Below are 12966 nucleotides of genomic sequence, written 5' to 3' on the forward strand. Positions count from 1 at the left end.
TTGTTATCGATTTTGCTATAGATTTTGTTATCGATATAGTATAAAGATAAAAATGAAGATAAAGGAAAACAGAATAACATAAATGTTATTAGAACGAACAGGGGTAGAGTCAGGGATCTAGATAGAAAAAATAAAAAAAATATAACCTTAAGCAAAAGCAGATGTGCATATGTATATATGTACATGTGTTTGTACGTATATTGGTTATGAGTACGGTGACCATCCGTCCTTTATTTTAAAGGACAGTCCTTGATTTTAACCCTCTGTCCTTTAAAATTTTTTTCGAAATAAAGGACGCATTTTGTCCTTTATTTCTTAATCTGTCCTTTAAATCAGCTGTGGATTTTTCAGAGGTAAATTTTTGAACAGAGAATATAAAATAATAAAAATGTCCCTTATAAAATATAATGAACACCTTCGCCAGTTTGTTTCGCACCTCTCTTAAGGGTTGCTATTTAATCGGTAATCTTTGTACAATCTATAAACCACGAATCATTGATATTACTGATAGAAAAATTAATATACATACTTCGAGTAAAATTCTCAAAAGAAAAGGGAAAGTTGGGCCCAGTACGTGTTGCACGCTGAGTTTCAAAACTAACATTTAGTGTTCATAATTCACTGGAGCCTTAATTTTTTTTTTAATGAAAGCTTATAAAATTTGCAAGTGTTCAGTTGAGCCTGATTTGTGAATTTTTATTTTAAATTTTTTAGTGCAAAGTGCAGAAAAAGTAGCAATTTTGAAGAAAATGTATTCTACTTTCCATCTAATAAATGTTACAAAACTAGTTGAAAACAATTGTTCGGTTCTCCCAAAACGAAAAAAAAGTCACAAATGTTATAAAAAATTTTCAGCAAAATTAATTTTTTTTTGGTTTTTAGTAAAAAATTGGGATATGCAGTTTAATATATCATTAAATTTGTAATTTGTAAAATTGTAATAAAGAGCAAGGTGCAAGTGTCTAAGAGTTCCCGTTGATTTTTATTAATAAAATAAACGCACTTATTTCCCATTTCGCATGCAGATGAAAAATCACGCAATACCTTAGCCACTTGCAACTTTCATTTCATTATACTACAATTTAATGGTCTATAAAACTGCATACCCAAAATTTTTCGAAAAATTAAAATTTTTTAAATTTCGGTAAAATTTTTTTATAACATTTCCTATTTTTCTTGTGATTTATTCTTCATTTTGGAGGAACCCTACAATTGATTTAAATTAGGTTTCATTATGTAACATTTATTAACTGAAAAAAGAGAATCGATATTCTTTAAAATTGCTACTTTTTCTGCACTCTTACTAATTTTATAAGCTTCCATAAAAAAGAATAATCCAATAGGTTCAAAAATGGGGCTCTAGTGAATTACGAACATCAAGTTCCAATTTTAAACCACTGTGTGCTGGCTTCGTCGTGTTGTATGAATTATGAGAAACACATGGCACCAAGAGATAAGGACTGGGTTTAATTTTCCGAAATCGGTTAAAACCCCGTTTACAGTGACTTTGAATAAGGGTAACTTGTACAATTAGATAATATAATGTACTAGTAAATGTTTGATTTAAATTAGGATATGGATAAGGTACTTTTATCATTTTGAAAAAAAAGTCCTTTATTTTACGTTGGTTAATATGGTCACCGTAGTTATGAGACAAAATAAATATTTATGTAACGTAAGTTTCACTTCTCCTGTGTGGCCCAGGCGCACTTACTTTTTTTCTCAGTTTATGTATCATACGTATTGCTTTTAAACGTAATCCAAATATTTATTATATTTATAATCCTTATTAAAATTGTATACTTGTTTTCAGCTATTCTGGTATATCGTGGCTTCCGCAACGTGAGCAAGAAGACCCTAAAAATATCACACGCCAGCATTCATTTGATCGCCTTTGTATTGACTGTCATTGCTCTGATAACTGTCTTCGATTCGCACAATCTGGTTGATCCACCAATACCAAACATGTATTCCCTGCACTCCTGGTTGGGACTCGGTGCTGTTATCGTTTTCGGTTTGCAATATGTGGCAGGATTTACAGCTTATTTAGCACCAGGCTGGCGGCAGACGCTTAAGGTCGCTTATATGCCACTGCACATCTACTTTGGCCTATTTGGATTCGTTTTAGCCATAGCAAGTGCTCTAATGGGCATCACCGAGAAAGCTATATTTGCAATGTGAGTATATATAATGTGTAGAAATACATTTTCATCAGTGTAGTAAGATTTTTTTAACTGTTAAATACTAGGAAACAAACAGTATTTTCAACAAAAATACTTAAACCTTCAAAATCGAAATTATCGTAATTTAGGGCTTATTGTAAAATGTAAAATCTGTCAATAAATTAAGTAGAAATGAGATAATTTATCAAAAATCAAAAACGAAATGAAGAAAAAGGAACTGTCATTTTTTTTAGCGTGTGCATTGATTTTATTCGCTTAGTTCGTTGAAAACAATTGAGATGCAAACGTGTTTTTGTAGAAAACCATGGTACAATAATTACAGGTATTGTATTCCCAGAGAGCGCATATTCTGATCTGTCTTATTTGAAAAATATCATTATTGCCCACACTAAAAGTGGTACTGTAAGGGCAAAGGGATATTTCTATACACCATATAACAAACATGTCCACGGTTTTTTTTTAACCTGCATAGAACTTATTTAATTTGCAAAAGCCGAAAAATATACAGTGCCGAACAGAAGTATTGGCACAGTGAATTTTTCGCAATATATGCAAAGTTCTTTATTCTAATTTATTTTCGATAACTTTTTATAAAAATATTGTTCATTCTACACCAGAACACATAATAATAAAATCTCTAAACTTTGTGCAAAACTCAGGATAATTCATTAAATTTGCACACTAATTTGCAACTTTTTATTCCGATTTTTTAGAAAAATTCTAAGTACACAGTTTTATAGCCCATTCAAATTTAGTAGTAGAAAAGGTCGCTAGAAAATCGCATTGATTTTGGTAATTTTTTTCACGCAAGTTCTTCCATACAAAGTAATTCGACAATTATTTTTTGTATGGAGAAAATGAGCAACATCTTCCATTAAAAAAATTGCCAAAAATCAACGCGTTATACTAAATTAGAATAGGCTATAAAACTGCATACTTTGAATCTTTTTAAAAAATCTGAATAAAAAGTTGCAAATTAGTGTGCAAATTTAAAGAATTTTCCTGAGTTTTGCACAAAGTATACAGATTTTATTATTACGTTTTCTGGTGTAAAATGAACTATATTTTTATAAAAAATTATCGAAAATAAATTAGAATAAAAAACTTAGCATATATGGCGAAAAATTCACGGTGCCAATACTTTTGTTCGTCACTGTACATTTGCTTAGTAATCAAATAGAAAATTTTATTCTTCACTTTATTTCAAACGTTTTTTATTTTTTTTTTTTAATTATAAAAATTAAATTGAGCGAAAACTAAAAGCAAAGCCAACTAAAAGTAAAAGAATCAACATTGAAATGCGTCACAATGAAAATAAGGGAGCACGAATTTCGAATGTGAAGCAAAACTCTCTGGGATGGCAATACCTCTAATAATTGTTCCGCATGTTCATTTCCTAACAGAGCACACGAAGTAGAGAACAAAGGTGGCGCCCATCTCAGTGTATTTGACAGATTGGCTGTTTGTATAACGTCATACTTGTGCAACATGCTTACGCAAAAAGCAAAACTTCTTCTTGTTCTTGCATTTTTGTTCGCATTTTGACATTTCTCTCTCGCAACTACAGTGTGACGTCACACAAAAATTATTCTCAAAAATCCTCTCAGATGGGCGCTATCTTGTATTCTATCATTCTTGAACAGAGCACACACTACTGAGGTTGCCGTAATGTTTGCCACATATGTATTGAACAAGCAAATCAGTGTAGGTAATTTAAAATATTCCATCTTAAAATTTATTTTAAGATATTTATTAAATAACTAGCAGACCCGGCGAACTTCGTCCAGCCAAAAATTAATTTTCTGTATTGAAACATTTTGGTCCAACATTTTCACCAACAGTTCACATTCATGATTTTCAGCGACGCATTTATCTTCTAATATTACGGTTTGGGGGTTATCATAAAGCATATTTCCATTGCCGTCTTAAATAGCCTAGCAAAAGTGTACATATATGCATACAAAGATTCGTAATAGTTTCAGTGCGTTTGAAAGGCGCCACGCCCTTTTTTGAAATAGCCCTAATTTTCTCTAAGAGTATTGGATTAATTTCATATATCTCCATACCATGTTCGAGTACTCTACCACGAACACTTCCAGAGATATGTAGTATGAACAATTCGGTTTGTATGGGAGGTGCCACGCCCCCTGCACCTAACGGTATGAAATATACTTTATATCCGATTCTCATACCTAACATATATACGCAAAAAATTTCATAAAGATCGGTCGGACCGTTTATATATTAGATTTCAAAAACGATCTTGTGTTCAACTCCAATGAAAATGTAATGATAAAAATTGAAAATTTTCGGTTTAAAAAATGAATATTTGAAACAAACATGCTTAAATCTGATCGGAACTAAATAATTTATGCTGTAATATGAACATAGTTTTAAAATTATTGGTCACATGCATAATTTAGAATTTTTAACAAATTTCATGAAAAGCAAACAATTAATTAAACTAAAATAAAACTTTTACTTAAAAAACAATCATAAAGGTTTTTGGAAGTACGAAGTTAACGCCAGTAATACGCAGAAATACTAAAAAATATAATAAAGAATTTTTTTTAATTTTTTTCGTAGGTTAGTACCTAGTACCTACTCAAATTGCATATTAGTTTTTGAAAGGGAAAATCATAGCAAGTCTTTGTAATTACACTTTCACGTAAAAAAATACATAAATTTATTAGCTTAAATTAAGTGTTCTTTTAAAAACCAACAGTTTTAATTAGATATACTCCTAAAGACTAAGTAAATCAGAAAGACTTATAGAAATTCAAAGTTAACGCTAGTTACACGCGGTAAAATTAAAAAACAATTTTCTTAGAAAATTTACGTGATGGAATTTTTGCATAATTTTTTAGTATCTAATGTCTACACGAATCACTAATAAATTGTTTATGAATGAAACCATTGTTATAACCGATATAAAAAAGTATTAGGGATATCCTTATTTTCGATATTCTTCATTTCTGGAGGTAGCTCGGAAAAAATATTGGACTACCCCAATGTACTAGTGTATAGGATATATATATGAGTAGTCCACTTGCCAAATGCGCCATGTAAATTTTTTTCGATTTTTAGTTTTTGGAGGATTACGTACCAGTATTTATAGTAGTTTCATGTCCACTAACAACACAGTGCAAAATCTTTTTATATTCGGAAAAAATAGCATACGATGTTAACTCTTCTTCCAAAAGTCGCTATCATACTTATTTATAAACTTTCATACATCTTCTGATGAACTTAGAAAACTACTTTAGGTCGTATAGACTGTTAATGTTATATTATGTCATGTTATGTTATGTTACAATTTTATAAGGCTCTTATTTATCCAAGTTTTCAGGTAATAATAAAAGAGATTCAGTTTAGTTGTTACTTGTTCTCGTAGTCGTTTTTTCAAATTTATGGCTTTCTATTATAAAAGCACATATCGCTGTTTGCAAGTGGACTACTCATATTTACTTATTTGGTTCTCTAAACTCAAATTAAAATATATTGATACTTTCCATTTTCAGACAACCGGTCAGGTACGAGCTTGATTTTTAATTTCGACCAAACTCAAATACATTGTTTGTTGGTCCAAATAATGAGACACGTATTTTTTCTTTTGGCTCGGAAAAATTTTTCGAAATACAAAATCACATTTTCCCGCTTTTTATAATCGAAACTGTATGGTGGAAAGTGTGTTCTAATATCTATTTGATACACAAAAAATGATCACGGCTGTATTTTTTGCTGATATATTACATACATATGTTCCAGTTAGTTAAACAATATAAGAATATTGTAGTATGTACCACAAAAACGTATATTTTATATAAAATACCATAACTCAGAAAAAAAAAATCCTCGCGATTACAGATTTGGGTTGATTGTAGTTCAAAGTGTCCCTTTCCCGGTAAAAAAGTTTGAGAGAAAAAAATACACTTTTTGAGATATTAAGTTTAAAAAAAATTTGCACTTTTTGTTTATTGTTAAATAAAAAATTTTAAATAATGATAATCAATAATTATATTATTCTATCTTGAAGTGACAAGAGTTACTGACATTTGAGTAAAAACATTGTTGGAATCTATTAAATTTTGACAAAGTTATGGGCATTTAAAAAAAAAATTCTCACTGTCAATTCGAAAAGTCGATTTTTGCCTGAAAAACAAAATCGCGTTTAATTCGGCCGAAAAATTTTTCCGAGGCAAAAGAAAAAATACGTGTCTCATTATTTGGACCAACAAACAATGTATTTGAGTTTGGTCGAAATTAAAAACCATGCTCGTACCTGACCGGTTGTCTGGAAATGGAAAGCATCTATTTGAATATTTTTTTCAGTTCCGATTACTCTTCCTTCTCGAATGCCGGAGTGATGGGCAACAGCTTGGGAGTGTTGTACGTGATTTTTGGCGCCTTAGTTATGTACTTGGTCACTGAGTCTTCCTACAAACGCAAACCATTGCCAGAGGATACCATTCTGTTGACGGGCGCAAATGAGTAGATGCTGACGAAACACTGCATGCAAAGGAGGGAAACGTGCGAAGATAGTGAAATAATTAAAACTTTATGTTCTTACTTAACTTTGTCTTTTTACGCTATTACGTTTTTACGTTAGAACACGTTACTTTTATACGGACAACAGTACCGCGAGGTGCTAAGACAACATACTTATGTATGTACATACACATGTATATGCGGACTCATGCACTTACATATGTTAAAATAAATGCACAATCAAACGCACATTTTTATAAAAAGATGTTGGTTGAAAAATTGGGTGCTTAATTAATTTTAAAATTTCGGTGCTTATCTTAAGTATTTTCTGTTTACTGATACATATTTGTGTATTTATTTGTTTTACGTAAATAAACATACATACATTCATACATATATACTGATATATTTATATACATACATATTTAAATATAGCATATATCGATGGCTGAGTGGAAGATCGACCTACCTCGGCAGCCAGTTCGAAAACGCTCTATCTCAAAAAACTTTTCAAGAACGCGCTATTTCAGAATTTAATTGAAAAACACCCTGTCTCAAAATTCGGTTCAAAACCGCCCTATCTCACTACAAAATGTATTGAAAATATGCTGATATAGGGCGTTTTTGAAACGAATTCTGAAATAGGGCGTTCTTTAAAATTTTTTTGAGATAGAGCGTTTTCGAACTGGCTGCCGAGATTGGTCGATCTTCCACTCAGCCATCGATATAGTACTAATTAATATTTCCAAATGGTCTGGGGAGGCCGTATACCTACAGCACAAAAACTGTGGTGCTAGTAAAAGTTCATAACCGCTTAATGCAATTTACACAAATACATATCGTCATTTCAAGTACAAAACCGTGTATCGTCGTTCTGCAAAACCGCGTAACAGACATTGGGTTTGCTTACCGAAGCTCTTGGCTCAAGCCTTATCCATTCGTCCTGGAATATAGTACTAGCCAGTAATGCGATTGCTTTATAAAAGAAAGAACAATTATGAAATATGTATGAGTGTTTTTACTCTCTATAAAATAATTTATGCAACCTCACATAAGCGGTTTTGCATTATCTTGATACGCGGTTTTGTACTATAAACGACGATATATAAAGTACATAAATATGTACATTGTACATGCGTATGTACCAGAATCAAGTTAATAATTAACATTCTTAAAACAAATTTGTTGATTTACACTTTTGTAACTAATTAATTTTCTTGATCTGAGAAAAGTTTTTTTTTTATTTCGAAACTGTATCTTATTTCATTTAGTAATTTCTTTTTAAAAACTTATACACATACATAATATATATATGCAGATAAATATTTATAAATATGTAGACGTAAGTACATATAAATGTACTCGTATTTACAATTACATACAAACAAAAGACAAATATCCATAAGTGTTGTTGGATGTATTCATAAATTTATACTAAGCTTATGTATGTATATATATATATAACATTTATTAAATAAAGAAATATTTAAAGCTGACACAAACGGAAGTTATTAAATAAACGGGGCACCAAACAAGTCCTTAGACCTGACCCATTATTGCGAAGCGACCAATTGTTTCGAAGTGCTTCCTGCGCGAACAACTTTTGTTGGTTTTTTTGTTTTTTGAAAGTCTATAGAACTGATCTTTGGTCTGACTCATACGCATATGAACAACTGATGACGATGTGCTAATAAAAAGTATGCATTTTTACTTTGGTGCACGCATCGCAACCTTTCACTTAAATTAGTTGTTTTTTTTAACTATCTTCCAATGAGAGCACATATTCTTGCCACGTTTAGATTGACTCCTTTTACTCTCCAAAACACTATACAAGTTGTCCGATAACAGTTTTAAAAACGCGGCAGCTATAGTATACTAAATATGAAGCGACGAGTATCAGATTATCAAAAAAATGAGGCACGCTACGTTGACTCTTCATAGCTTTTATTGTAAGCACATTAGGGTAGTCCAAAAGAAGTAAAGTCAGAATTATTATGTTCTCACCAACTAGGAATATCAATGAAACCATGGTTTATTTTGAATATTTGGGAATATTTCTTCAAAGACTTCAAAGATTTTTCTTTGGCAAGAATTTTATGTGAATATTCATTTATTTCATTTTTAATATTTATGTGGCCATACAAAATTAATTCATTGTCTATTGTGTAGATCAGTGGAATCTTCTTTATATATTTAATTCAATTTGTATACAAAAACGCATTTCAGCACTACCAGACTAATTACTTTTCCTACTACCTTTACACAAAAGGGGATAAAATTGTGACCCGCTTCTCTTTCCTTCTTAAATGCAACCTTACAAGGCAGTCGATTGACACAAATGTCAATATTTATCCAACCTTGTATAATTGAATCATGACTCATGTATACAATACATTCACAAAAACGGTACTAGACTCTCTCGCTATTAGCTTACTGCCAATATAGAAGTATTACATATATGAATTATATGCATACTAGCTTATACCCGCGGTTTCACCCCGCGCTTTAATACAAATATGAAAAATAATTCAGGGATGTTCGATTTTATTTCTGGGCCCATTTCGTTATAGCTCGTTATTTTTTAAGCGAGTTAAGGTATTTAGGTATACGAAAGATATCAATCCTCCTAAGTTTACCTTAAAATGGTTCCAGGTATACGACGCGTGAACGTGTAACCTTCTTGGAGGTGCCACGGCGGGTTCTAATATTTCCAACTCAAATTTAGTAACCTGGCCTTGATAAAATACCACCTCTCATTACTGTAGCAAATGCCTCAAGAGAGCTTTAGATTATTAGGCCGAACCCGGCTCTCCCTTTTCCATTTAATGAAATTTATTCTGTCAGTACGGCACTTATAAAATAAATCTCCATAACAAATTTAAAATACCTCGAGAGATTTTCTATCCTTCCAGAGATATGTATTAAGAAGTTTTTAGTATGTATGGGAGGCGACATGCCTCCTTTTTTATTAACTCACATTTTTTCCATGAGCAATTGATATATTTTGTATACACAACTCAATACCAAGTTCCAGTATTCTTCCACAAACACTTCCAGAGATATGTGGCAAGAAAAAGTAAATTTGTACTGGAAGTGCCACGCCCCTTTTTCTTATAACCCTGATCTTCTTCCATGAATTTAGAATTGATTTTACATACCCCAGTACCAAGTCCCAGTACTCTACCATGAACACCTCTAGAGATAAGCAGTATAAAACAGTAAATTTGTACGGAATAACGCAAATTATTCTCCAGTAGAATGGAAATAATTTTGTATACACATCTCGGTGCCAAGTTCCAGTCCTCTGCAATAAACACCTCCAGAGATATGCAGCATAGAAAAATCAATTTGCATGGGAGTTGCCACACCACCTTTTCCAATAACTCTCATTTTTCTCCATGAGTTTGGTATTAGTTTCTCATTCATACATACATATGTAGGGCTGCCAGACGTCCCGGTTTTCCCGGACATGTCCCGGTTTTAGACTATTTGTCTTGGTGTCCCGGTCCAACCTTAAAATGTCCCGGGTTTCGTTTTAGTGTCCCGGTTTTTCATTTGATTGCACAAATTTGAATAAAAGTTGAAAAATCACTACACTAAGCGAAAAAATCGCGTTGTAATATTCAGAAAAATGTTATGAATTCACTGAGGGAAATAACGCATAGTAAACATGAATATTTTCTATTTGATTATCGTTTAAAAATGTGCGTATTTAAAAATAATACTTTCATAACACGCACGCGTGGTGTTGATTCAAACGTAACATTTAAATGCACATTTACATGTCTGGCTGTAACTGAGTGCGCGAAGATACTTGCCACAATTTGCTAATTTCCAGAGGGTCAGGGCTCAATTCCCATTACAACCAGCATAGAATTTAAATATTTTTTTAACTTAATTATGAAAAAGCAATCAGTAATTGCAAATCGCTTCATGTTAATATGGGCGTATTTGAAGTGAATATTTCTATACTAAATACTAAAATTTGTATACTTAAATGTATTACGAGTTGGGTTTGCGCTCTTTCATATGCCTATTTTTTAATTTAGCACGCTTTTTTAATTCTAAACTTCTTTCTCTCAGTGGACCGGTTTAATTTGTGAAATATTTATTCACATTTCGAGATAGTTGAACTTTGCACAAGCAATAGTTGATGATTCGTATATGTACCTAAATACGTTCAAAATGACGTGCACAGAGTTTTACAATTATATTAAGGAAAAGACAGAAGTTTTGAAACAAGTTCACAGCAACGAAAAATATTACTGATATTTTAATGTTATCTTGTACCTAAGTTTTTTTCTTTCATGAAACCTAGAGTACAGTGCCGTACAAAATTATTGGCTCGGAGGCTCTTTCATCAGATCACAATTTTTAATCAGATCTTTTAGACAAATTTTGAAAATGTAGCTTTTGGGCCAATTAATAAAGTGCAAGTCTGAAGTTGCCAGCAAATTTCGTTGATTTTTAGCATTTTTTTTGCTGACAGTGTCCTTCATATAAAAAGAATTATCGAACATAGTTTGTATGGAAGAAACTCTCAGTAAAAACAATACCAAAAATCAACTAAAATTTAACGGGCTGCAAAACTTCATCTTAAAAATTTGTATAAAAAGTCTGATTAGAATGTTGCAAATTTGTACGCAAATTTATTGAATTTTGCCGAGTTTAGCACAAAGTTTAACAATTTTTTTTTGTCTTTTCATATATTTAGTATAAACTGTATTGTTATAAAGAATAATAAGTAAGAAAGTCTAAGTTCGGGCGGAGCCGAACATTAAATACCCGGCGCACGTACTAAATATAAGTTTTTCACCTTTCCGAAAGCTACCGCTATATGGTAAGCCTGGGTGTATCAATTTTGAATAAATTAGAGTCCTTAAATTTCGAAATATTGAAGTTTCAAGCATTTCTGAAATTCACCGTTGTATGAAAAGCGGCCTCTATTTTAGTCCGATTTCAATTATTTTCAACGTTTTTCTTTTATGTGGCAAGCACAATAACCGTAGCGAGTTTGGTACAAATTGGTGGTAAGTGGGCGGTGCCACGCCCATTTTCCAAAATTTTATCACAAACGTATTTCTTGGTTAAGAATTGTTGCAAGCATCAATTTTGAATAAATTAGCTTTAATGTTTACTGTTTTATCGAAGATTTTGTATTTCTCTAAATTACCGTTATATGGGATGTGGGCGTGGTTATTGTCCGATTTTAAAAATTTTCGGCCATTTGGTATGTTGTGCAAAGGCCAACAACTGTGCCATGTTTGGAAGAAATTGGTGCAGCGGTTACCAAAATATACACATGTAACCATAAGTGGGCGAGGCTACGCCCATTTTCCGAAAATTTATAATATTCTTATTTGTCGTCTAAAACTTATTATAAATATCAATTTTGAGTGAATAATCTCCAGTAGTTACTAAAATATCGCAGTTTTCTTATTTCTGAAAATTACCGTTATATGGGAGTGGGCGTGGTTATTGTCCGATTTTAAAAATTTTCAGACGTTTGGTATGTTGTGCGAAGGCCAATAACTGTGCCAGGTTTGGAAGAAATTGTTACAGCGGTTACCAAGATATATACATGTAACCATAAGTGGGCGTGGCTACGCCCATTTTCCAAAAATTTATAATATTCTTATTTTTCGTCTAAAACTTATTATAAATATCAATTTTGAGTGAATAATCTCCAGTAGTTACTAAAATATCGCAGTTTGCGTATTTCTGAAAATTACCGTTATATGGGAAGTGGGCGTGGTTACAGTCCCATTTCGCCCATTTTCAATACCAACCTAACATCATTTCGTTGAGATATCTCAATTTTTGCTCGAGTTATCGTGACACGGACGGACGGACAGACGGACAGACGGACAGACGGACGGACAGACAGACATGGCTTAATCGATTTCTCTTTTCATTCTGATAATTTATGTATACATTTGTCTATATCTATCTCGATTCCTTTTGGCTGTTACAACCAACCGTTATTCGAACAAAATTAATATACCCTTGAGCACAAGTGCGCTCGGGTATAAAAAAAGGTTCATGCATTGTGAAAAATTCTCTGTGCTTTAGTTGTGATAAGTTGTTTTGTTTTGTTGGCGTACGTTGTAATGATCTCATGATCTCATGTTTTTATGTTTTTGTTTTTGTCTGTCAAAATAAAATTTCATTACATCCTTTCGCACGTCGAAATGAAAGAGAAGGGAGCGAGAGGTCCTCCCTAAAGTGTCCCGGTTTGGCAACAGAGATATCTGGCAGCCCTATACATATGTATTTCCATATAATGCTTGAGTGC

General features: G+C 32.2%; 1 protein-coding gene across 1 annotated transcript; it reads left to right on the forward strand.

Moving 5' to 3' along the window:
- Positions 1-1819: 1819 nt before the first annotated feature.
- LOC118746041 (cytochrome b561-like) lies at positions 1820-7067 on the forward strand (the record flags this gene model as incomplete). The annotated part of the gene is given in 2 exon segments (XM_036479770.1): positions 1820-2177; positions 6516-7067. Coding segments are annotated over 2 exon segments (521 nt in total), but the record flags the coding sequence as incomplete, so codon positions are not given.
- Positions 7068-12966: the final 5899 nt, after the last annotated feature.

Source organism: Rhagoletis pomonella, unplaced genomic scaffold, assembly GCF_013731165.1.
Source record: "Rhagoletis pomonella isolate Grant_MI unplaced genomic scaffold, Rhpom_1.0 Rhpom_scaffold_00010, whole genome shotgun sequence".
NCBI lineage: Eukaryota > Metazoa > Arthropoda > Insecta > Diptera > Tephritidae > Rhagoletis > Rhagoletis pomonella.